Genomic DNA, 25,711 nt, shown 5'->3' with positions numbered 1-25,711 from the left:
TAGTAAACATTCTGTTCCCCATCCTGCAGAGCTGGCTGACTGCTCCTTTGGCTGTGTGTCACTAAGGCCTGTTTGCACTTGGGAACAAAGCAAGGCCTTCAGGTGAGATCTGGATGTAAAGGTATGGAGAGCTGAGGCTGGCAGGGTTTGCTTCACTACCCAGTTGAGTTGGCTGGATTTAGTGCGGCTCTTAGCCTTCTGGGCTCTCAGTTGCCTGAACTGGTGGGATAGGGTTGCTGAACAATCAATATTCAGATTATTATCATTTTAGATTTACTTACTTGAAAGTCAGTAGCAGAAGAGATAGATCGTTTATTCATTGGCTTACTTCCTAAATGGGTGTAATAAGTGGGTCTGGGCCAAGCTGAAGTATGAATACTGTATTCTGGCATCTCACATGGGCCAAGTATTTGAGCCATCTTCTTTTGCCTTCTCAGGTGCATTAGCAGGAAGCCAGGCTGAAAGTGGAGTAACTGGTACTTGAACTGGCACTCCCGTTTGGGATAGCAGCATCACGCTGGGAACCCGAACCCTAGTGTTAGACCAAGGTGCCTGGTGGTTGCTAGAGAACTGCCTTTGGATTGCCATTCTAGGCAGTGCAGATAAAAATGTTTTTATTGTCAGAGATCTGTTGAGTGGTAATGGTCTTCACTGTTCTTTGCCCTCCCCCTCCCACACACATACACACACACAAATCTAATTGTATCAGCTTGCAGATCTCTAAAGGAGCACATGATTGGGCTTAGTCTTCCATAGTTTGTGGCCCAACAGCCTTGGTGACATATTTCTAGAGCAGCTCCCTTCGTGGTATGTTAAAAGCTAGCTTTGGTGTGCCCCTGGGAGAAGAATGATCACTTATGATGAAAGAAGAGTTCAGTGAGGGGCTTAGGTCAGGAACATGAAGTGGAAGGGCTGGGTTGGCAAGCTCTTAGGAAGCCATTTGATTTAAGAGCCTTTTGTTGTCTTAAAGATTCTTGCTGCCTCTCTAGCATGTGGGCTCACTGTCCTTTGTTGCCAGATGTCACATGGTCACCAGATCCACTTGTTCCTTCCTCTGTCTGATGGCTTTCTATGGGACTAAAACCCAAATTTTCATTCTTCTCCCTCCAGTTCATCTAAATGTTAGGGGAAGCACTGGACTTCTTTGAGCTTAGTTGCTAAGCTGTCTGCATCCCATATCAGAATATCTGGCTTTCCCTGCTCCTGATTCCAGCGTCCTTTCACCTGGGAGACTCCAGGTGATGGCTGAGGTCATTGGGTTCCTGATACCCATGTTGGAAGCCTGTATTTTGGTCTCAGTTCCTGGCCTTGGTGCCGGGCATTAGGGTCCTGAATCAGTGGGTCAGAGTGTGCTGTCCTTCCTCTCTTGCCTCTTAAATTCTAAAAATAAAGAAGTATTTTATTCACTTATTTTATTATTTATTGGGGACATTCTGAGTTTTACAGAAGACATTGGGGGAAAGTGGGACCACAGTGTAGATCTTCGGTTATAGGTGTGGGTCTGTCCGGGGGAAGTGGGCTTTATTTCCAGACCACCCTCAAGTCCTGGCTGTGCTTGGTTTGAACCCACACAGACTGACCTTTGGCATGCAGTGTATGATCTCTCGATCTCTCCTTTCTTGGAGCCACATGCATTAAAATACGTCAGACGTTTAGCACTGGCTGGTGTTTTAGGAGGTTTTTTTGCCCCCAAACTATCTCATTTTACTCTCTCAGACCTAGAAGATGAAGTGATTTGTGGGTGAGGAAACAGAGACCCTGGGGTCTCTGGGGTGGGTAGACATTAGATTGTGGGACACAGTGAGGTTGGCCTAGCCATGGGCCTGGGTCCCTCTCACCACCAATACTTCCCTATTTGCTCACGGATTCTTACTTCCCCATTATCACTCCATGCTTCTCCTCAACTAAGCTGTGTTTTTCAAAGATTGAGACCATTTATTCCACATGCTGAACCTGTTAAAGTGTCTTGAGTCAGTTTGGCTTCATTGGAACCCTGTAAGGGAGAGATTTTTGTTCTGTTTTACAGGGAATTGGAGTTCATGTACCTGTTCTTTAACGCTCACCTTTCCAGAGCCTGAGTCTGTCATTAGGTAGGTGTGCTTTCAGACTGCACAAATGACAGTACACTGTGGAGAAAAAGCCTCATAGACTAGGGGGCTGTGCCTTGGGGCCTGGGAAACTGGCCTGGAGAGTGAGCTGGTTGAAAAGACAACCTTGAAGTCACTCATTCCCCAGCTAATAATAACACGGCCTGTCAGGCCTCACAAGCAGGTCACGAGGCCAGCCCTGGCCCTCAGCAGGCTGTTACCCAAGAGTAGCTCGGTCCCCACTGGAGGAGGCAACAAGATCTGTTCATGCACAGTCCCAGCGCCTTTTCCAACTTTTAGCCTGGCTGTGCCTTTGTGAAAACCGTGCAGCAACAGATCTGAAGACCAGGTCGATCTTCTGGTGTGACTCCTTCCTGTCCCTCTAGAGAGAGAACAGGAGTCAGTCTCACCTTCTTAGCTGCCTTGGAAGGAAACCAGTGCTTGGATGAGATGTATGTTGTCTCTGCAGAAGGTGGTGCTGAGAATAACCTTGCTTTGTCCATTGACTTTGATGCAGCCCAGAGGTCAAGCATGTGCTGCTGTTGTTATTTTTAGCAGATGGCATCCTTCAGGAGGGCCAAGTGCATGTGGCTGCCATGTATGGGGCAGGCCCTGGTGTCGACTGGAGCTTTTGCTGCCTCATCAGGGGAAGGAGGAAGATAAAGTCACCCTGGAAATGGTCATGGCATGTGGAAGGAGCAACTGAGACTGCCATTTCTTCTCAATCTGTGGCAGGGGCTGACCCTGCCTCCAGAGTCAGGTGAGCCTGTGACAGGCAGCCCAGTGAGCTGGGAAACTAAAGGACTACTGTCCCTGGAAATCAAATGAGAATCTCTTGTAGGCCCAACGGTTGATTTTCGGGAAAACCACTTACTCCGGTTTTCCTGTGAAGCTGCCCAACCTAAAAGCTGCCTGCTAAACAGACACCAGGAACTGAAGCTGTGGATTGACTGGCCAGTCTGATTACTGATGTCCTCTGGCTGAAGCTGAAATACAAACATGAGAGGAGGCAAAACCACAGCTGCTTGTCAGAATTTTTGCTGGGAAGCCGCTGAGGCTGAGGAGGGCTGAGAAAGGAATTTGACTAACAAGTTTGCTGGTTGCCTGCCTACACTGTCCTTTTTCTTTCTTTCCTCTTTCTTTCTTTCTTTTTCTCTCTTTCGTTCGTTCGTTCATTCTTTCTTTCTTTTGTTCTTTCTTTCCCTCCTTCAATCTAACTTGGAGCTGCCAACTCCAGCCCATCTATCTGTTTCTGATTAAGAAAGCTTCAAGCCATATAAGGCCCTCTGTTGCCTATGGTTTATGTTGGCTGGAGAGCAAGGTTGTTTTTGCAAAGTCTGATTCAAAGAAGTGGCAAGTGTGTATGTCCCCGCCTCCTGGGCTGGACTGCCTTGCTGGAACAGATTCTTTGGGGACGAGGGGTAAGGATAGTTCAGCATTGGCCCTTTTGCTGCTGTTTGGTGTGCTGCAGGACTGCCAAGTATGAATGTAAACAAACCTGCAGAGTGTACCTGTCATGCTCTGAGCCTCTTCTGGAATACATTCTTCTGTTTGAAGCCAAAACCAAGCCCCTTAGTTCCTGGGGCAGTGGAGCTGCCCTCTGGAGGAAGTCTGGTGAACTTAGTAGCCCCTGGGTTTTTGCAGTTTTGATCTACCTTTAGCACTGCTTCTGCCTGGAATGCCAGGGTGCCATGAGTCGGGCCGCGTGCTCCTACCGCATTTTGGCCTCCCCTTCTTGCTGTCTCTGGAGTCAGCCAAGGTCATTCCTGCCTTAGGACTTTGGCAAGTGTCCCCCTACACATACACACCTGGAACTTTCTCCTCCTCCCCCCCCACCCAGATCTTGGTGCAGCTCCTCACTGCTTAGCTCTGTTGCCACCTCTTCTGATAACATTGTTTCACTATTCTATCTCAGGCTTCTTTCCCAAACACTGTACTTGGCCTTTGTCATCTAAACCACTGTGCACAGACAAGGCTGGTCTCAGCCTCAGCTACTACCCAGGAGAGTACTTGATTCACAGGCAGTTGAAGTTGCAAATTGACTACATTCAGTTGCTGGATCTTTGCAGTCTTATTATCTGCCATTTGATTTTCTGTCTTCCACAGTTACTTCCAGAGGACCCTTTCCCTTGTGTTGCCCAAGGAAATTAAGTGACCAGGTGGAGGGTCCTGCTACATGGTGTGGCTTGCTCTTTAATGTGGCAGACCATAACCTTGGTTTCTGAAGGAACTGGCAATATGTTATCTTTGGCAATTGCTATTACATCAGCATGATAGTTGGAAGTATCTGACAGAAAGTTGACTTTTATCATTAAGGTTAAATCACAATCAGTTTGTAAACAGATGAGTTAATACTAATTCATACTTTTTGTGATGGCTAAAAGAAACACACAAAACTGAATGTGAGTACAGCATTCATCACGTACAGCATTAACAATGCTGGGGGCTGTGCAAGTGAAGTCTCTGCCTGTGGTACCAGCATTCCATATGGGCACTGGTTCAAGTCCCTGCAACTCCACTTTTGATCCCGCTTCCTGCTAATGGCCTGGAAAGCAATGGAGAAGAGCCAAAGTCCTTGGGCCCCTGTGCTTGTGTGGGAGACCCAGAAAAAGCTCTGGACTCCTGGTTTCAGACAAGCCCAGCCCTAGCAGTTGTCATTTGGGGAGTGAACCAGAGAATAGAGGACCATTTTGTCTCTGACTCTCCTCTCTTTGTAACTCTACCTTTCAAGAAAAAAAAAAAAAAAACCCCACACACACACACACACACACAAACAAACAAGAAAAAAACTTTGAAAAACAAGAATGTACATTCTCCTAGTTAGTTCCCTTAGTTTCTTTTACTTTTCTGTGTATCTCTTTCCAATTCCCTGATTCTGTCCAGATCCTCTGCCTTTGCTGTGGACCTTGCGTCATTGGAGAGCTCCTCTCAGTATGGCTTAACTACTGGCCTCTTAACAGTTCCCTGTTCCTTGTGGGAAGTATCCCTCTGCCTCCGCTCAGCTTCCTCTTCTGGGAATTCTCTCCACTTCTCTGGTGCTGTTTCCTGGATGCAAGGCCTTCTTGGTTTTTGCTTCCCTGTACTGGGGCACCCACCATCCCATGCTTTCTTAGAGAAGAGGCTAGCAAGCAGCAACTAGTGAAAGGCGAGGGAAACAACAGCTAGTGTGTCTATGAGCAGGGATCTTTGAAGGCATAGGTTGGGGGTGTGGCAAGGGCAGGTCAATATTCCTCCACCAGACCAGCAGAAGATCTGGCATTGTTATCTTGGAGGTTATTATCTGGATTTGGGCACCAGGTGTTGGTAAGAATGGGTGTTAAATGGAGGCCTATGTACTGAATCGAGCAACCCTCACTGCCTTTCCTGATGCTAACATTCAGGCTAATATCCTCTCATTGTGTATCACATGACATTAGAACATTCTAATCTGAGGATATTAACATGCTATTTCCTGTTTACATTAGCTGCCTGATGGATCGAGCTTTCAGTTGGTTAGTAGCAAAGATAGTGGAGTGACCTCCCTAGAGAAGGAGCTTGCAAGGTGAGGATTTGGCCATGAGGCCATTGTACCAGGCCCAGCTTCAGCTCCATTTACCTGCAGCTCCTAGTCCTGTTTCTGGCTTTTTGTCTTGGCTAGAGAAAGTCTCTCTGAGCAGGTTCTTTCTCCATACACTGGGTTAAGCCCCCACCTGCCTTCTGTGAAGTGTGCTAGGGAAGTATCTAAGACTTTTTTGACAGCTGTTCCTCCTGAAAGCTACCCACTGTAGCTCACCTGCTGCTGAGTGAGGCCCTCACAATGGAGGGTGTGGGTGAGGTCTTGGGCAGGAACTCATAGTCCCACTGTGAGCTAACGTGGAATCTTCAGGATGCTCTCTTGAGTCACTGCTCGCTCAGGCCCCCAAGGATGAAGGTAACACCAGGGTTGGGCTGAGGACAACACATCTGAGGCATGGCTCCAGCACTCTGATTCCTTGCCCCAGCCATGCTGCTGAGGGTGAGTGGCCCAAGCTTACCATCACCCTCCACCCTCAGTGGCCAGTCTGAGCACTGCCCAGCAAGGTAGGTGTTGATCATGGCAGCATTTATACTGCTGAGGTCTTCCAGGCCGACTCCCTAGAAATGCCCTGAACTGTCCACTAGGGAGCTACCAGCTGTGGGTGGTGGTTTAGATTTAGATTAGCAATAAGTGAAATTAGAAGTTGAGTTCCTTGTCACATTTTGCTGCTCAGTGACCCACCCCGTGTGACTAAGTGCTGCCAGTGTTAGATGGCATTTACCTCTTGGGGAGTCCTAGACCTTTGCCTCTGATGATCTGCTCTGCTTTGGCCATGTCGCAACGATTCCTATTGGCTTGACAGCAAAGGTCAAGCTCCTTTTGTCCAGGTACTTATTGGCTCACCAGCTTGACTCTGCCCCTTCTTTTCTTCCCCACCAGCATTAGAACCTTAATCTGTGTCATTTCCTTCCCCAACCATTGCACTCTACAAAAACTCTGGCCCTCTTGGAGGGAGCCTGTCTAGTCTCTACCTACTGTCTGCTTGGCTCCTTATGAGCAGAAGTGGTTGTAGATGAATGGTGAACTTCCTATACATATTGGAATGGATAAGCACAGTGAGTGCTGATGAGGAATATGCAGATGAACCAGATACAAAGCAAAAGCACTCTTGTTGTTTAACAAAAAACTGGGTGTGTGTTCTTCTGCCAAACTCCCATAGATGGGTCAGCTTAGACTGGCCTGCAACCTGCTGTCCTCTGCAGTGGCTTTCAGATCTGAGTCCCCACTCGAAGAGATTTTCTGCAAAAGGAAGAGTCCCTTGGCAAGAATTTGCTGTGTGGAGCTCTGGGGAGCTAATATCTTGGGGGCAGGTTTCTTCCTATTAGCGCAGAGAAGATCTTCAACAGTGGGACACCGGCGTGGTGACAAAGGTTTACATTCCAGTTTTGAGGGGTGTAAACATCCATCAGAACACATTATGAATGTGGCTGCATTGTCCAGACCCAAGTCCAAAGTGGACATTTTGGGCTTCTTGATTCAAGGCTGTTTGTTGTTGTTGTTGTTATTTGTTTCTGTTGTTTTGTTAGCACATGCAGCTTTTTCCTCTAGTCACCATTGCCAAAGAGGCCTCGTCAACACTGTGACATTTCCAGAGATGTTTTCTTGTAGACTGAAGTCACGGCTCCACCAGCTGTGTTGGAGATGGGACTGTTGCTTCTTCAAGGGCTGTGAGAGAGGCTGCAGGCACATTTCCAGAAGAAGAAAGGCTCATTTTTGGAACTTGGAATGAACATTGAAGGCAGAGGCCTTGTGGCTGGAGCACGTGCCTGCTGCCTTCAGCACTGTGTGACCATTTGGCAGCATGCCAGCGTGCATTTATTCCTGGGCAAATGGACCTGCTAAAAATAAGCAGGTGGCAGTTTCATTCCAACAGAATCAAAATAAGCATCCTCACGAGCCCAGCAGGGCAAAGTGCTGCAACATCCCTCTGGGAGGCTTTTCCTTCGCTGCAGGCAGACCACCTCAAGTGTCCTGGCCCCTGCATAGGAGATCCAGCTGTGGGAAGAGGCAGCCTCATTATCTTTGGAGTGTGAAGGTTTTTGGACTTACAGGGATGAATGCCTCTTAAATTTTGAGGTCAAGATTAAGGATTAAGACCGAGTCTGTTTTCAGGGACGCAAGGAAGGTAGCAGTCTCAGACTATGTAAGTCAGGAGAAATGGCATTTTACCAGTTTTCAGGGTGTCTGCACGAGATCAAGTGGTCTCAGGGGTGTGAAAGTAAGGTTTTTTTTTTTTTTCTTTTAAAAATTTATTTATTTGAAAAGCAGAGAGAGAATGAATGAATGAGAGAATCAGAATCTTCTGCATTTGCTAGTTCTCTGTAAATGCTTGCAGTAGTCAGGATCCAGGAACTCAATCCAGGTTTTTCCAAAGGCCTGCTGCCCTTTAAGTTGTTTTCTTGACCTCTGGGAAGTAGGGGCTGGTGGAGGGCAGGCCATCAGCCACTCACCTGAGGAGCTCAGTGGACACAGTTGGGGAGATTCAATGTGGCTCAGTAAGTTGCAGCTGAGGCCCTAGGTGGTTCAACTGCTGGTCCTGGGAACTTGTGTCTTTTGATGGAGGGAATGGCTCATGTTTCCAATCACAATCCCTTGGCAGCAGGGAAGATATAAACCTGATTTTCCTCTCACCTCTGGGGATCTCATGCCGGGGTTCTGCATGGTGGTGGAGACCTCTGGTAGGCAGTTGCTGTTCTAGAAGTAGCTGTGGAGAGAAGGACTTTGTCCTGAGCGGTGATACCTGGTTCCCCAGTGGCAGATCTCAAGCTATAGTCCATGAGTGGTGGGGTTTGGGCAGTGGGCATAGCCAGCTTTTGGGGTATAGGGATGCTGGATGGGACATTCAGGATTCCATGGATGTGGGATATTCAGTCTTTCCTAGGCAGCCTCCATGACACTACCATAGGGCAGCTGGCTCAGAAGTGTTGCAGACACCATGCTTCCTGGGCAGTGATTCTCTGCTATGGAGCTCCAGCTGACTGTAGGGGCTAGAGATTTTGGCGCTGGGGCTTAGAGTTTCAGTGTCCAGGGACCAAGCAGAAGTGGGAGGCATGGCTGGCTAAGTACAGTAATGTCTGTACCAGTGAGCTACAAGGCAGGAGGCAGGAATGTGTCTGGCTACCTTCTTGGTGAGCCAGGACTGTCAGAGCAGCTGGAGTGGGGAGTACCATGACTTGGTGAGCCAAAGGCTGGGCTGCTATGGAACTTGCCTGAGTGTGGGTGTCAGTGTGGGTTCCTTCCTGTGTGAGCATAATGAGCTTTTGGCGTGTTGGGGTGTTCAGGAGAGGTGGGACTCCTGGGGACAACATTTAGTCCCAAAAGGGCAGCACTTCTCCCAGCTGTTAGAGGTCATGAGCAGCAACTGCTCCCTTAGACACCCCAACGTGAATCTATGTTCTAGGTGCAAAACGGGAGACTGCCTTCTGTAGGGTGGTGGAAAGGATTCTTCTTTTCCTCTATCCCAGCACATTTCACCTTTCTTTTGTGATGAGAGAGTTGCTAGAATACAGTGGTTATCACAATTATAATTCCTGTTGCAAAGGGATTTCCTGGGTAACCTAGACATACTGACCAGGTAGAGACCTGCATGCAGACTCTAGCTGTACCTGCTGCTAGCACGGGCTCTGCTAGTCATGGACAGCCATCCTTTTTTCTTTTTCCAAATGATTGTCATTTTTTAAATATGATGTGAACACGCAGCCAGTACAAATCAAATCTCATGAAACTTGCAAATTTTTTTAAAGATTTATTTGGAAGACGTAATGTCACGGAAAGGAAAAACACAAAGATAATCAGCCCACAGGTTCATTCCAAATGGCAACAGTTACTGGGGCTGGTTCAATCTGAAGGCGGGAGCCAGCAGCTCTGTCCAGGTTTCTCACCTGGGTGGCAGTAACCAACTACCCAGACTATCTTTTGCTGTTTTTTTCAGGCACATTAGTAGGGAGCTGGATCAGCAGTCGAGATTTGAACTGGTGCTCTGATAATGGATGCCAGCCTCACAAGAATTGGTTTTAACCATTGCATCACAACGCTGGCCCCATGCACTTTGCTTTTTCTCTCTGTGTGTGTTTGGTACAGAACAGTAGATTCTCAAAACTAAATCCATATTAAGAATCATTTGGGTTTAGAAACCCTGATATTGGGCTTGGCATGGTAGCCTAGTGGCTAAAGTCCTCACCTTGCATGTGCTGGGATCCCATATGGGCACTGGTTTGTATCCCAGCTGCTCCATTTACCTTCCAGCTTTTTCCTGCTTGTTTCCCGGGAACGCAGTAGAGCATGGCCCCAAAGCCTTGAGATCTTGCATTCACATGGAAGACCTGGAAGAAGCTCCTGGCTCCTGGCTTTGGATTGGCTCTGCTCCGGCTGTTGCAGCCAAAACCAGAGGAAGGAAGATCTTTATCTCCGTAAATCTGACTTTCCAATAAAAACAAATAGATTTTAAAAAATGCGGGTGGCGGGGAGAGAAACAAACAAACCCTGGTACCTGTGCTTTTGCCCTCCCTAGATCCTCATTCGATTGGTCTGGATTCCCTCTTGGCCTTGGAAGCTTCCCATTTGATGATGTGAGTCCAAGTTAGAGAAATTACGACTCCCCAAATACATGATTGTTTTGGTAAGAAATACCTAAGAACCTACTAAAAACCCTTAGCACTGTTAGGTGAGTGCAGTTGGTTTGCAGGATACAAGGCCTGTGTGCTGAAGTCTCCCTTTCCAACAACTCAATGGCTTGGTTGTGCCCTTCCCAGTTTTTCCCGTGGGGTTATAATTTCCAGTGTCCTAATGCTTCTTGCTTGACAGAAGAAATCAGCTTCTTTCTTTAGTGTTGATAAGTGCACAGACTCATGGGTCAGTGGCTTTCCTGAAAGGTCCATCTTGGTTTTGTTTCATATGATAACTTAGTGGTCATTCTTCTGGAGACCTCAGCCTGTGCTGAGGTATGAGGTCTTGTAAGAGTCTAGATGTGGCTCTAACAACGCGTTGGTATTTTTGTAGCATATTTGTTAGCTTCATATTGATGAAATTTTCTGATTTTCTCCCCGTTGTGGACTGTGTTCACCGGCTCTGTAGTTAAGGGGGTGTATTAATAGAAGTGTAGTGGAGCCTGGTATGTTCAGATGTGGAGACAAAGTGCAGGACGTCTCTATGCATCCAGACCAAAGATGGACTCCCAGTGAAACAGCTGAAAATATCCTAAGAGTGAGATGCTGGGCTCTCCAACATTGTCCATGCCTACAATGTCAGGAAACACTTCAGGAACAGCATGGTGGACTTATGACTGTCCATGAAGGACCACTCATTGTAATACTAGAGGGGGAATAAGTGACAAGGGGAGGGAGAAGAGGGAACTTGGGGAGGACAGGAAATCCCAGAGCCTATGGAACTGTGTCATAAAACAATAATGAAGAATAATATACAAAAAAGATTCTAGGTGTGGGATTTCTGGATCATAGGGTATGATCAGAAGGTTTTAAAAACCATTACTGAAGCTCTCAAAGGAAGTGTAGTATCTTTTTCTTGTTCCAGAGTTAATGTGAGCTAGAATTTGAGTTCCTATCCCTTGACTGTAGAACCTTGAGTTATCTTAACTTCTGTGGTAGAAATATATTCTGAACTAGCTGGATACAAAGGCAAAGCAACTAAGAAGACTGGGTGTTTGGATCAGAATATAATCACTTTCTCTCCTGAGGGGTTGCTGCCAAGTTAACTCTGGCCACTGCTTAGCTCTGCCCTGTACTTTTCAAGCTCAATGCCTTGTTTTCACATATTAGCAAGAAGGCTTGCTTTTGAGGATGGATGAACCTTCTGGAATGGCCCTCCTCACCTATCACTGGGGGGCAGAATACCTCTAGCACTGCTTCACAGACTGATATGCCTGTAAGTGTCTTGTTAAAATGAGGATCAGGTCCTGTTTGCCGTGTCAAGTCTGGCAGGTTCCTGGTGAGTAGACAGCGCTGTGCTAAAGTAGTGATTCCCAGTCTCTGGATGATAGAATCATGTGGGGAACTGGTGAAAGAACTGATGTCCTGGTTTTCCTGGAGAACATTACTCAAACTACTAAAAGCTGTTGGAGCATTTGCAGTTGTTACCCCTGTAACAAAATCCAAACCCAAATAAAATATGAGTCACCGTATCAAAAGATGTTCGGTTTGGGGAAGATGTAATTTTTGCAGGTAGTTCTAAAATTTGCTGACCAGGGAGGTCCTGGATATGAATAAACTATCTTATGCCTTCAATGAGAGCTTACTCTGCAGAGCACTTAATGCACATTTCTCAGCTAATCCTTGTGGCACTCAGTTGTGTCCTTGTGACCTCATCATACACGTGAAGAAAATTGAGTTTCCCCATCACTTTTACGTGTCTACTGCCTTTCCAGGCCCTTACCATTTATTCTTGCTTGGTCTCTATGTTCCCTTACTCAGTATACTGTTAAGTGTCTGCTTTGCATGTGCGTACTGGTTCTGGTGTGTCTGTAGGATAAAGCCCACACTATACTGGAGCCGTGGGACACCCTGATCAGCCCCACTAAATGGTGTGAGTCCCGAGTGTGGTATAGCTCCCTCTCTCTGCCTTCGGGCTTCATGTTGCTATACTTTTCATTGTAGTATTTTTGTTGTTGTTGTTGACTTGTGCTTTTTGTGAAGTCCTGTTCGGATAATTTCGAGAACTAAGCCACCCTAAACCTAACCAGATTTTTTGGAGGGACATAGAGAACATTTGGCATTGTGAAGTGATGAAGGGAGGGGTCTGGATTCAAGAAGAGAATGCTCCGTTTGTTTCACAGAAGTGTGTGTGAATGAGAGACTAGAGTGGGGATGCATCTCCTCGTGGGTGCAAGAGCACATCTCCCCGCTCTGGGCCTGGCGTGGGTGGAGCAGTTAGCCTCATCACACCTGTTCACACAGTCGTCCGTGCCCTCTTACTTGGCTCCTGTAACAACCCTTCTTCCCCTCTCCCCTCCTCTTCCCAGGTTTAATTACTTCCAGCCTCAAGGATGGCAATCCAGTTGCGCTCACTCTTCCCATTGGCGTTGCCTGGGATGCTGGCACTCCTCGGCTGGTGGTGGTTTTTTTCTCGCAAAAAAGAGCAAGTCAGCAGCCATGATAGGCAGGCAGAGACCAGTGATGTGGAGCTGAGGGCTGACCCTGCCATCCAGGACCCACTCCCCATGGGAGAGGCCTGTTGCGGAATGTCCACACCCCTCAGTGTCACCCTGCCAGCAGAGAAGGAACCGAGGAAGCCTGCTGTGGAGCCCCCAGCCTTGCCTCGGATGCACCCAACCAGGCATCGATCAGAGTCCTCGGGCAGCCTTCCGAATGCCACAGATGCCAGATCTCCGCCAGGAACATGCAGAGATGACAGTGCAAAGGTAGAATTTACCCTAATCAATGATGAGGCCAAATCGATTCCTCCAGCGTGTCCCCTTCCACCCACAAAGGATGTGCAGTTCCTGCACGAAGCAGCTGAGGTGTGTAAGCAAGAGTCCGTGACTAGCAGGGTATCTGGGAGGAGCTGGCCTGACCAGTCTGTACCCTCCGCAGAGAAGCACAGCCCTGGGGAGAAGGCAAAAGAAACGGGTGGGACTGAAGGAACTGGTGATGCAGTGTTGGGAGAAAATGTGCTGGAAGAAGGTCTTTTGCCCCAGGAGCAAAGATCAGAGTTAGAGAGCTGCAAGGCCCCTAGCCTGGCCTCCTTGGGAGGAGATGGGGAGAAGGGACAGAGCAGCCCACTCCAGGTGGCTGTGTCCGTGCCCGTGCAGAAGGAAGAGTGCGAAGTGGGGAAGTTGCTAAGTAGCTTCGTGGAGTCTGCTCCCATTGAGCTGGCAAAAGATGATGAGTTGCCCGCAACCCAGGTCAGAGGTGGCCAAGTCCAGGACAAAGAACTCATAGGAGAACTGAGCAAAGAAGGGGCCTTGGATACAAATGAGAAGATTGAGCAGGCTGCCTTTCAGATAATCTCTCAAGTGATTTTGGAAGCAACTGAAGAGGTGCTGGCCACCACAGTGGGCAAGATTGCAGGTCGTATTTATCAAGCCTCAACCACTCAGCTCCCAGGGCAAAAGGAGGAGGGCTGTGCTCCCATCAGCCAGAGAACTGTTCCAGGGCAAGAGGCTGCGGAGCCCACTCTGGCCACAGCCAAGACAGCTGTTGAGCCATTGGATACAGCCTTCCCCTTGCCGGGCCAGCCAGTGGAAGACCAGTCAGCCCCAAAGACCTATGTGAGCTGCCTGAGCAGCCCTCTGTCCAGCCCCATCAAGGATGGCAAGCCAAAGATCTCTGCCCACCACATTTCTCTGACGCCCTGCCCAGTACCAGCTGCCTCACTGGGAGAGGCGCAGGATGATTCCTGCGACTCTGTGGAAGATACCACGTGTGACATCTGCACGTCAGACGATGGCCACGGCTGTTCTATGGCTTCGGTGACTTCCTCGGGGCAGTGCTCCGTCAGCACCTCAGGGCTCGGCGACTCTTGCACAGAGACCACCTCCACCCCCAGGGACAAATCCATCACCCCACCGTTGCCAGAAAATACTGTGCCCTTCAGCAATGGGGTGCTGAAGGGGGAGTTGTCAGACTTGGGGGCTGAGGATGGATGGACCATGGATGCAGAAGCAGATCATTCGGGAGGTAGGAGGGTCTTGGGTGCTCACTTAGAGGATCGGGGGTCTCCCTTTGTTTGTTAGGGAACGGCTGCTGGTCCACCTCTCTCTTCTGCCACTTCTGCATAAGGTAAGGGCCCTCTTCTACCCTGAATCCCAGCCAGCCTGCAGAGTTGGGCATGGCAGAGCATTGGCGGGTAACTAAGTGTAACTTAGCTGCCATGTCACTGCCACAGTCATGAGAACTGTCATCCAGTAGCCCACCAGTGATCCTCCCCAGCCCTTAGCCCATCAGAAGGAACCAGTTCAAAGTTGGATTCACTGATCTACCTTATCATGCCCCTTCTCATGTATGCACTGATCTCTGTTGAAGAGGTCTGCCTGTGGCCGTTCCTGTGCCAGCCAAGCATAGGTGTGTGCTTTGAATGCAGCCTGCTGAGGTCCTGGGAGTTCAGAGTCTTCTAGGCATCTGCAGGGAGGCGGGGCATGGCTAGGCCTGTCCTGTTGGACAGAGGCTGGAGCTAGAAAGGAGCCCCAGTCCCACCAGACTGCTCTACATCTGGTAGGCCTGCGGGGGTCACTTCTTGTTCACAGGTGGCTTTCCCTGTGTGATCTGTCCTGAACTCCCAATATTGAGAAATCTCTGTGAGGCCAACTCTTCCTTAGCTGAGAGCAGCTAAGTCTCTTTACACTTTGGTTGTCTGCATCTAGGCTCAGTACACATGGATTGTTTGGCAAGGGATTAGGCCTAGAGTTTGGGAAACCATGTGGAAAAGAACCTAATTAGCAGACTCTTGGGAGCAATTTATTTCTAGTGATTGAGCCATCCATATTTAAGTCAGAGCTATTTCTCCTTAGCAGTCTCTGGACCCCTCTCTTGCAGCTATCATCCCTTGGACAAGCTCTTGAGTAAGAGGAAACAACTGTCTGGTTGGTGCCAGAGCCCTGCTTCACACTGTCCTGTTGGGAATGAACCTTAGCATGATCTTTTGACTAGAGAATATGGGAGCCCCAAACAGCATTCAGTTGCACAAGTCCTACTTAAGCCAAGGGCAAGGAAATCCCTTCTTCTTTGTTCACATCTGGCTGGTGATTGAGCACAGCCCTGGGAAAGGATGAGCATGAGGCCCCGAAGCCACCGAGGACTGTTTCACTGTGCCGGCTGAAGGCCTGTGCTTAGGAACCCTGGAGTCTTGGGGGACAAGTAGGCCTGGGTTTGAGGGTATGGGCCAGTTAAAATGACAGTAAGAAAGGGCTGATTCAGAGGACAGTGCCAGCCCATGAACTATTCGCTCTTTGCCCTGTGAACTCCCTCTCCACGGGCCTGGAGGCCACTTCTCCCCAGTTCACCACTTGTGTCTGCTCTAGCAGCTGTGGCAGGGTGCGGCTGCCAACTGAGCAAGTGGGACTGTGACAGGCTAAAATTAGGTGTCTGGACACCCCCAGTCCTCCTTTCATTAGAATGATCCTGAACCTTCTAGACTGAGTTGAGAGACACCTGCCAAGTTTTGTGGGGTGGGGGCTCCGGGTCTGGGAGCTGGCGGGGTGCTGAGGTATTGGCTGCTCTGAGCTGGGCTGTGTGCGTGCGCGTGTGTGTGCTGCTTCCTTCTCACAGGTTCCGACGGGAACAGCATGGATTCAGCCGATAGCTGCTGCAGCCTGCAGAAGACTAACGGTTCCCACAATACCCAGGCAGGCTCCAACCCTAACAAAGTCGACCTCATCATCTGGGAGATAGAGGTGCCAAAGGTAAGGGCATGGCACCCCTGCAGGTTGAGTCTGGTAGATTCATTCCCTGGCTCAGGGCTGCCAAACTTAAGGGGAGGTACCTGGAAGGGCCTATCAACCAGCAGGAAGCCCCGAAGGGACCCAGAGATGGAGGGAAAGGGAACATTGTACTTTGCCCACGGCCAGAGAATAGGCTACCAGAGCCCCTTATTATTGTACCACCTGAGACTTGGAGCTTGCTAACTCTGCGAGTGCTGGGGCTAGGGTGTGTTTGGAAATGCTAGCATAAATGCAGGCTGAGGATGTGGGGACCCTCCTCTCTACTGTGCTCTGGCCAGTGTCTCTGGTGGAAAATGTTTCATAATTCAGCAAAGCGTAAATCCATATTTTAGAGGTAAGCAGTATAGAAATGTATGAAGAAATAAGAGCCAGCTCTAATCCACCTCTGAGAGTGAGTGTGACTTCTATTTCCTTTTTGTGTTGCACCCTGTGGTTTTTAAATAAAATTGAGATTATGTTGCTTTAATTAATGCTTTTAAATAGTGAACAATTAAAATTTTCCATTTATTCTTTGAAAACGTAATTTTAACTGCATTTATTTGTTGTGTGAATGCCAGTTTGCCTCACCAGTCCCCACAATTCCAGAACTCTTCCAGAATTCTTGCTATTCTAATGATACAACTTGTTAACCTGGCCTGGATGTTTATCTCTGGGGCCCGGGAGTAATCGGTAGCCTGCATTCTCCCAGGGCACTTGGCTCCTGGGTCAGAACAGCTGTTTGGACCCTGGGCTGCCAGCTCCCTTGGCCGTTTCCTTCCCTGCTAACACTGTCAGCAATCCTTCCTTCCTCTCTCCTAGTGCTTACCAAGGGCACAGGGAGACTCTTCTGAGTGAGGAGGGTGTAGTGTCACTGAGGTGGGCTCGTAGAGGTTGTTTCGGAACTTGTCTTACATCATGACTAAGTTTGGCTGCTGCTGGCTAAGTTTGCCTTGCCCTGTAGCTCGCTGGGCACTGCATGCCTCAGGCTGTAAAGACTCCAGCCTGATGTACTTGGGCAGCAGGAATCCAGGAGTTCTTGGGCCTTCCTCTTCAGATTGAGCCTCTGTATGTTTGAGCTTGACTAGGCTTGAGGAGGAGTAGGAGGAAACACACTCAGCATCTATGATGGTAAAACTTCTCAGTATGAGTTTTGGAGAAGATAGTGCCTTACAGCTTTTCAGATCTGAGCCATGTTTTCAGAGGTGAATTTGGAGTTGTCCTATTGTGCTTAACAGCTGTGTGGCCTTGGTTAGGTTCTTCAGCTTCTCTGGGCTTGTTTCCTCATCTGTAAAGTGTTTATAAAGCTGTTTCTGGAGGCTGACTTGGATACCGTTAATATGTTTGAGCTTGACCTCCTGTAAAGGGAAAGTGGGTCTCTAGGAGTAGAGGGGATTGGTTCCCAATAACCCTTTCATCTCTCTTTTTGGAAGCACTTAGTTGGTCGACTAATTGGCAAGCAGGGGCGGTATGTGAGTTTCCTGAAGCAAACATCTGGTGCCAAGATCTACATCTCAACCCTGCCTTACACACAGAACATCCAGATCTGCCACATAGAAGGTTAGTGGCAACTGCTGCCGTGAAACATTCAAGTCTCAGCCATTCTCCTTTTGGAATGCAAGTCTCGGAATAATCATCCCAGGTGGAAGGGGCCCTGATGTTCCCTCAGCCCCTCACCCCCAGTTCAGGGTTTTTTCCCACCTGCCAGCCTCCAATTGATCAAACTACAAAGGTGTATCATTTGAGAAGTGAATGAATTTGTGTGCTTTTCTCCCTAAAGTGCAGTTTAGCATTTAGCACCTTAAAGATGCCTTGGAACTCGTAGTCCTGCAGGGCACGGTAGTGGGTGCGTATGTCTTTGTGCTGTTATTTTCCTCTTACCTCAGTGGTTGTGTGTTTCCCCATCCCAACCCACATCTAGGCTCTCAGCATCACGTTGACAAAGCATTGAACTTGATTGGGAAGAAGTTCAAGGAACTGAACCTCACCAATATCTACGCCCCCCCACTGCCTTCCCTGGCACTACCTTCTCTACCGATGACATCCTGGGTGAGCATCTCCTGGGTGGGCAGAGCTTTTCCTGCCCTTTTTCCCTACAAAAACCCCAAAGCAAGAACTCTCTGAATCTGAGCCCAGAAGGCCCAGAGTATAAGCATGGCCTGTGCCTCAGCTGTGTTCTCTGGAGGTGAGGGTAGAGGAGTCTAGTGCTGGCAGGAAACCAGAGGCTCTTATAGAAAGATGACTCTGCCTTGCCTCTGACACCTGGACACCTTGTGAGTTGTGTAGGCGTTAGCCTCGAAAGGAGAGTGATTTAACCAAGGAAGGAACCTTCAAATATTTGTGGAAATTGCTTATTACAAAGTAACTAAGATTTCAGACCTTTTTTGCATTAAAAAAAAAATCACTTTGTGTTTTTTCAAGCACCTCTTGAAGTACCTTTTTACAGAGATCTCCCATCAGACCCAGAAACTGGGTGGCTCTTTGAGAGCCAGGCAGGAGCAGAGATCTACATGTAGAGTCCCCTTCCTGCTGAGATTGTAGGATGTTTCGGGCCTGTCACTCACAGCCCATGACCCTGGTCCGGCCTCTCTCACTGGGAGTAAGAGTGCAGAGTTCTGTGGACTAATGACTGTTTCCTGTACTTCTCCAAGATGGGTTAGTCCTGCTGGGTTTGATATAGGTTGGGGGACCGTTCAGTTCTGTCTTCCCCCAGGAAGACCACTGTACTGTGAGGAAGGGATGGGGACCCCCTCTCCTTCCCTAGGAGTATTTGGGAATCGAGTCCTGCTCTGTTCTTTACTCCAGGTTACACTGTTGTTTCCAGAAGGCCTGGCCCAAACCCTGGTTAAGTAATGGAGGGATTTGTTTCCTTCCCCTCCTGCCTGGTGTAGAGAGGTGCTCCCAGAGCCTTGAATTAGGGAGAATAGTGTGTGGAGGCCAAGACTGTTTTTCTTGCAGACACCTGGCTGGGCGGTGGAATAGATACCCTGTTGCCCCAGCACCCCTACATGTTGTTGGTAGCCTGCCATGGGGAAAGCTGGTGTTGAAGAATAAGGCTTTTAGAAACCAAGACAGAGTTCCTCCAGGGCCTTTAATGTAGGGTGTGGCTGCTAGGCAAACCTACTACCCCAAAGTGACAACTTGAGTGATGTCTGGAATGTAGGCAAGAAGAGGTCCTGGGAAGCTGTAGAAAGAAGAGCAAATAGGACACAGACTCCATTACAAACTTGACAATGGGACAGACTCAATAGGAAAGCAGAGTAGATGTTGCTGTCGGATCCTGAACTCCCAGTGTCAGCTGGTGATTCAGAGTAACTGGCTGATGGGCCCGAGGGCTGCTGCCTCTTCTCCCCAGACACCTGTTTCTCAGCGTCTGCTTCATTCTCTGTTTGCCCTTCCTGAATCTTGCAGACTCATCCAGGATTTGGGAGAGGGGAGAACCTCTGGAGAAGCACTCTGCCCAGGCCACTATATGTCACTGCACTGGGCTTCTGGGTGTTCAGAGGCAATCTGTGCTGCCCTGGAGTGACACTCCCCCTATTGGCCACTGCTGGAGACAGGAGAGGGGACCTCATGGCTAACTAGCTTGACCAGCTGCCATCCGGACATCATGTTGTTTTGGGTTGTTCCATATATTTTAAGATTCTATTTATTTTTATTAAAAAATCAGATATACAGAACCAATCTGTTTCTTCCGGGTCCACCATGTGGGTGCAGGGTCCCAAGGCTTTGGGCTGACCTTGATGGCTTTCCCAGGCCACAAGCAGGGAGCTGGATGGGAAGTGGGGCCACCAGAGAACCAATGCTGATATGGGATCTTGGCACATTCAAGGCGAGGACTTTAGCCACTAGGCTATCTGACCAGGCCCAAAATTGCTCCATATTTTTAAAATGCCAGTTCAGGGACTTGTCCCAGGTTTTTGTTACCTGAAGGTTGTCACATTTCCTGCTGCTCTTCCCCTCTACAGCTCATGCTGCCTGATGGCATCACTGTGGAAGTCATCGTGGTCAACCAGGTCAATGCTGGGCACCTGTTTGTGCAGCAGCACACACACCCTACTTTCCATGCACTGCGCAGCCTGGACCAGCAGATGTACCTCTGCTACTCTCAGCCAGGGATCCCTACCTTGCCTACCCCAGTGGAAAGTAAGTGTTGTCCTGGGGCTAGTGGAAGAATCCCCAGGCTCTGCCTAGGTCAGCGGGGGGCTGGGGGGTGGGGGAAGGATCCTGAGGATTGCAAATCTTGTCCTTGTTCCTGGTGAGGAGGAAGCTGGTGGGAGATCTTTCATGAGCAGAGCATCCCTGAGTTCCTGCCATTGTCAGGGAGTTTAGTTTCTTCTATTAGAGTGCTAGTTTCCAGCAGGCCAAACTGCTGTTGCCATTGACTGTGGAGCAATGGGAGGGAAGTGAAGCTTCGACACATGAATTCAAAGCTCAGTCCTCCCAGTTATAATGGTAAATGGAGCAGTAACTACTTGTTCTAGGAATTAAGGTTGGCTGTTCTATACCCAAAAAATACTTGATGAAAAGACTGGTTCCTTTGAAAAGTCCTCATCCCAATAAACCTGTGTGATGGCTTAGATCGTGTCCAGTTACCAGATGTGACAACTGAGCCTCTGAAATGCAGTGACTTGCACAGGGGACACCTTAGCAGGAACTGGAATCCAAGCCTGATCTGACTCCTGAGCCTGTCCTTTGTTACTGTCACCTTTGCTGTCCTATCTGTGGGGTTTTAACATCTCCATTCGCAACTCTACAACCCCCATTAAGGTTCCTGTCCTGGGTTTCCTGATGAATTTTAAGACATTAGGAAACCATAGCATTTTATGTAGTTTTTCCCGAAAATTGAGAATTTAGTTTTCATCAGAATCCTTAAAGCTGCTTCAACCCAACAATAAAGACTGAACCTGAGTCTGGAAGACATTTGTACTGGGGCTCCCTTGAAGGGGTAGGATCCAGTATAGCCAGCCCCATGTCTCAAATCCTCATCCCAGATGGCTTAGGGCAGCTGCCAGGGCTATCCTGGGGACCCTTACCACATCGTTTGCCCCAAGGCGAAGGTTGGTGTCTCTAGCCCACAACTCTGTACCCTGAGCACCTTCTTGAGATAAAGACTGGAAGACATGGCTGCCATTATCCTAAGAGTCAGTTAGAAGGGGCGGACTCTGAGTACCCAGCTACTAGGATCTGTACTCAGGAATATAAATTAGGGTCTGGTCCCTGGGTTTTTACTTGGTTTGTTCTGGTTAGTCTGTGTCGTCTCTGGCTTTAGTACATTTCAGAGCTTTGGGTCTGCAATGAATGTTTTTATCTGGCTAGCTTTGAGGGTGACACGCATGCTTGGCTGAGTTCCATGTCCAGCCCTTCCCTTGATTCCTCTTGGCTCCAGGGAAATTTTGGAGGTACATTACTATTCCTGTCCCTTCCCATGCAGTACTGGCCTCCAAGCCAGGACTCAGGGAGGAGGTGGGCAGCAGTGGTCAGTCCCAGCCCTAAGTCATTTGAGTCCACACATTATTCTTCCACCCTGCAGTAACGGTCATTTGTGCGGCCCCTGGCCTGGATGGGGCCTGGTGGCGAGCCCAGGTGGTTGCCTCCTATGAGGAGACCAATGAAGTTGAGATTCGCTATGTGGACTACGGTGGCTATAAGAGAGTGAAAGTAGACGAGCTCCGACAAATCAGGTGAGTGCTAACTCCCCAGACAGGCACATGCCTTGCTTGTTGGGGGAATGGGTAGCTTGGTATACATCCTTCCTGTTGCCCTTCTATTTTAGCATATGAACTAACTCCATCATTTGCCATAGGCCAAACTGAACTAGGAAGGAAGGTTGTCCTGTGGCAGAATTCCATTCAAGTATGCCTTAGAAGTGAAGTGGGCTTCAGTTTGGAAATTTGATGCAGAAAGTCCTGGGAGGCCAGGGTTGCTTGGGGTTGACTCCTGTACTTGGATGTGCAGTGTACTGTGGCAGGCCTTGTTATATGGATCTTCTACTGGATGACATTGCAGATATTGCCACACTAAGCAAAAGGCCATTAATCAGTGTCTTTGAGTGGAGCTAGCCTTCAGGTCCATGTTAATCCAGTTCTTTGCTTGCCTGTCCAGGTCTGACTTTGTGACCCTGCCATTCCAGGGAGCAGAAGTTCTTCTGGACAGTGTGATGCCCCTGTCAGGTAAGAGATGGGGCCTCTACCATTGGTATGGGCCATGGAAATAGGACTTTTTAGGATCCCTCTGCTTCTGGAGGGCTCATGCAAGTGGGTTGCTATTCTTGGCAGAGTTTCTGATGAAATAAGGCTTGAAGGAGGCCAGTGCTGCTGATCTAGCCTCTGACAAAGACTTCTCAGGACACAGTCCAGGCCCAGATTGCCATGGAGGGCAGGCACTGAGGCCGACAGCACTGTCCAGCCAGGGCACAGCTCCTTGATGCCTGTGGGGACTGTGCCATCTGCCAGAGCAATCTTGGGCAAGCAATTTGGGCTCAGTTTTCCCCTCCAGAAAGTGGGGATGACCCCCATTTTTTCAGGGTGGCATTGAGAATTACATAAAACTAAGAATAGGCGAGTGATATTCACCAAACTATTTGTTGCTGAGGATTTTACATTTTAGATAATGTTCTGTTGTGTTCAGTCCATTGCCCCCTCCCCAGCTCTGTGATGTGTCTTGTTCATACTTCACTAAGTATATATTAAAAAAAAGTGTGTAAAAACTGGTGACGCCATTAATTAATTTAGGTGAACTATACACGTAATTAGTACCCATTCATCAGTTCATGTCTTGCTCCCTGAACAAAGACTGGGGAATAGAAGAAATCTTACCAAGCAAACTAGTACAAGTGTAAGTGTGTTAGACATGCCACAGCCCACGTGGAATGACTGCAGAAAGAGCACTGGGGCAGGAGCTTCCTTTCATTTCTTTCTCTGCCCACCTGCATTCTCTGTCCACCTGAGCAGTCTGTCTAATCCAGCTAAAATGCTCTCTCCCTCATAAGACTTTCACAGATCTTCATAAACACTTGCCTCCCATGCTTACTGCCGTTTGTCATGGGATGTTCTCATACACAGCCTTTATAATCAGCCAGCCAGAGTGCTCCCTCAGTGCTGGCCTGCTGTAGGGTGCTGCCCTTCCAAATCAGGCTGTCTAGCCACCTCCTAGATTTGAATTTTGTCTGTATCACCCAGAGTTGGTTGACCTTTGGCAGTCACCCTTTGCCTCCTTGCTCTCCCCGACTTCCCTTAGGTGTCCTTTATCTGGAGGAAGGAAATGTGTAGGTTACCCAGCACAGTTGGCACCCAGATGGGCGCTGTTGATGGTTTCTGGCCCTTTGTCGTCTGTCTTGGAGCAGGGACCCCGTGTTTTTCCACATGAAGTCATGTGGAGGTATAGGGCGCTGTACCTGGTGTGATGACTCTTGCAAATGCAGTTCTTGATTCTCATTCCACTTCTAGAACATTGTACTTGGGACACATCTGCAACTGTGTGAGTGACAAGTGCTTTTCCTTGGTGGAAGTCTAAGTGCTGCTTTTGCTTTTCTTTCCAAAGATGATGACCATTTTTCACCTGAAGCAGATGCAGCCATGAGTGAAATGACAGGAAATACAGCACTGCTGGCTCAGGTATGTGGTGGTAGTTGGATGGGACATGAGCAGAGGCTGTTGGAGGAGTCTGTCACTTCACTTAATCATGTCTGGGCTTCTTGGGAGCTGATCTTTAAGTTCTTTTCTTTCAATGGCTTGGGCCTGGGTTAACAGATATGTGCTCTTCTCCTTGTAGGTCACAAGTTACAGTCCAACTGGCCTTCCGCTGATCCAGCTCTGGAGTGTGTCTGGAGATGAGGTGAGTGCTGCCCTTGGTTTGTATCAATCACCAGCCAGCAGCGGTGGACTGATTTGGAGCTGGTCCTGGTGGTTCTGTGTCTAGAACTCATCAGAGGATAAAACTGTAGACCATTGCACGCCTCCCCACCCCCCAAGGGATACTTTGGGTGCCATCATGGGGGATATGAGTGTGAAGTAGACAGAGGCCAGGGTTGCCCACTGCCCAGGTCATTCCCCATCTGTGTTGCTGAGGTGGAAAACCCGCTCCAGACCTTTAAGGACCTTTTGTCCACTCAGTTTCCTTCTCCATCTATTTTGTTAAACCTTGGATTTCTTCAGCACATTAAAATAGGCTGTCCTTGTCAAAGTAGCCAACACAATGTTTAAGTCAATGCCCTGTTGGCTGGAAAATGAGTTCTGTTCTTCCTCCTCCCACACCCCATGGTCCCAGGGGGTTGAAATGGGCAAAGCTCTCAAGGGAACTTTCTTTTCTAGGTGGTGTTGATAAACCGGTCGCTGGTGGAGCGAGGCCTGGCTCAGTGGGTGGACAGCTACTACGCAAACCTTTGACCCTGGGCTCCACAGCCCTCTCTGGAGTCTTTTTTGCACTGTAAAATTGGGCTTGGCCCTCAAGGCAAAAGTTTAACATCAGAATAATAATCCTTGTCCTCCAGTAAGTCCTTTTCTTCCCTGCCCCTCCTGTAGTCCTGTTGAGAAGATGCTTAGTCTCTGAGAAGAAAGGGTGGAAGTGTGGGTGCTGTGCAAAGCCATGGAATGGCATGGAGCAAGCCGGCTGGCTTCGCCTGGCTCTAAGCTGTTTATAAAAACGAAACAAAACAAGAAAAAAAGGGAGAAAAATTGTGCTCTTAGGTTGTCCCTCTACTCCACACCCTGCGCCTGTTCCTTACCCTCTTCCTCCGTCTGCTCTCCTTCCCTACTACAAATCAGACGAGCTACAACAAACAGGCCAAGGCTTGTACGTAGTTTGCTGGATAAGATTTTTTCTATTCCCCAATCTTTGTTCAGGGAGCAAGACATGAGCTGATGAATGGGTATTAATTACGTGTATAGTTCACCTAAATTAATTGATGGCGTCACCAGTTTTTATACACTTTTTCTAGGGCACTAGGTACCCAGACTTTTTAAAATGCAGACATCAGTATGAAGCGGTGATCATAGCTCCAGCCTTGGTCACTGTAAGGATGGGAAGCCAGTATCTTGCCAAGCCTGGTTAGCATTTGTAACCATTTTCTATTTGTGCAAACTTTGTAAATATGTTTTAAAAAGTGTAATATTTTGTACAAGATACACTGGAGAACAAAGGGAATGCAAGACTTTCCCACCTGGCGTCATCTGAGTTAATTTTGTGGGGTGCAGCTGCCCATCCTGGCTCTTCCGGCCAGGGCTGCCCTGGCTTCCTGCACACTGGGGGACTGGCGGGGACAGATGGTCCTCTGGGGATTTTTGCTGTATAAACTTGTTAAAAAAAAAAAAAATTCGTTGATGACCTTGCAGTGTGGTGTGTTTGATTCTTTTTAAGATTGGCTTCAGCATTGTGCAATTTAAAAGTAAGTGACTTCAGCAATTTAAACTTACATAAATCTTGAATTATATGACCTGTAGCTTGAGTTTTTTATTATTGTGGTTTTTTTTTGTTGTTGTTTTGGTAGTGACGAGGTTGAGGGCTGGGGAGTGAAGAAGGCAGTTGTTAGTACAAGTAGGTTGGGGTCCAACCATGGTCCTCCTCCAAGACCTGAGTTCTTTGGGGATAGCTTGGCCAGAAGTTTCCACTGGGACATTCCCTGTCTGCTTGCCTTGCCAGTGGGAACCCAGCCCCTCTGGCTTTTCCAAATGAATGTCTAAATAGGGGAACTTAAGTTTAAAG

General features: G+C 48.4%; 1 protein-coding gene across 2 annotated transcripts in view; it reads left to right on the top strand.

Moving 5' to 3' along the window:
- Positions 1 to 25,229, top strand: part of AKAP1 (A-kinase anchoring protein 1) — a 28,967-nt gene extending 3,738 nt beyond the window's left edge. The window contains exons 2-12 of one of the 2 annotated variants that reach the window (XM_041000863.1): positions 30 to 102; positions 12,617 to 14,273; positions 15,861 to 15,994; positions 17,443 to 17,569; positions 17,931 to 18,058; positions 19,978 to 20,155; positions 21,543 to 21,693; positions 22,115 to 22,182; positions 23,552 to 23,625; positions 23,783 to 23,845; positions 24,322 to 25,229. In XM_041000863.1, coding sequence (XP_040856797.1) covers positions 12,641 to 14,273; positions 15,861 to 15,994; positions 17,443 to 17,569; positions 17,931 to 18,058; positions 19,978 to 20,155; positions 21,543 to 21,693; positions 22,115 to 22,182; positions 23,552 to 23,625; positions 23,783 to 23,845; positions 24,322 to 24,396 — 2,631 coding nt within the window. In that variant the 5' untranslated portion in view covers positions 30 to 102; positions 12,617 to 12,640 and the 3' untranslated portion in view covers positions 24,397 to 25,229. The remainder of the gene's footprint in view (positions 1 to 29; positions 103 to 12,616; positions 14,274 to 15,860; positions 15,995 to 17,442; positions 17,570 to 17,930; positions 18,059 to 19,977; positions 20,156 to 21,542; positions 21,694 to 22,114; positions 22,183 to 23,551; positions 23,626 to 23,782; positions 23,846 to 24,321) is intronic. The other variant, XM_041000864.1, reaches the window with a different exon arrangement.
- Positions 25,230 to 25,711: the final 482 nt, after the last annotated feature.

Source organism: Ochotona curzoniae, unplaced genomic scaffold, assembly GCF_017591425.1.
Source record: "Ochotona curzoniae isolate NIBS_2020 unplaced genomic scaffold, NIBS_Ocur_1.0 scaffold_2453, whole genome shotgun sequence".
Lineage (NCBI taxonomy): Eukaryota > Metazoa > Chordata > Mammalia > Lagomorpha > Ochotonidae > Ochotona > Ochotona curzoniae.
Note: the sequence above shows the minus strand (reverse complement) of the source record. Positions and strands in the feature narration are given on the sequence as shown.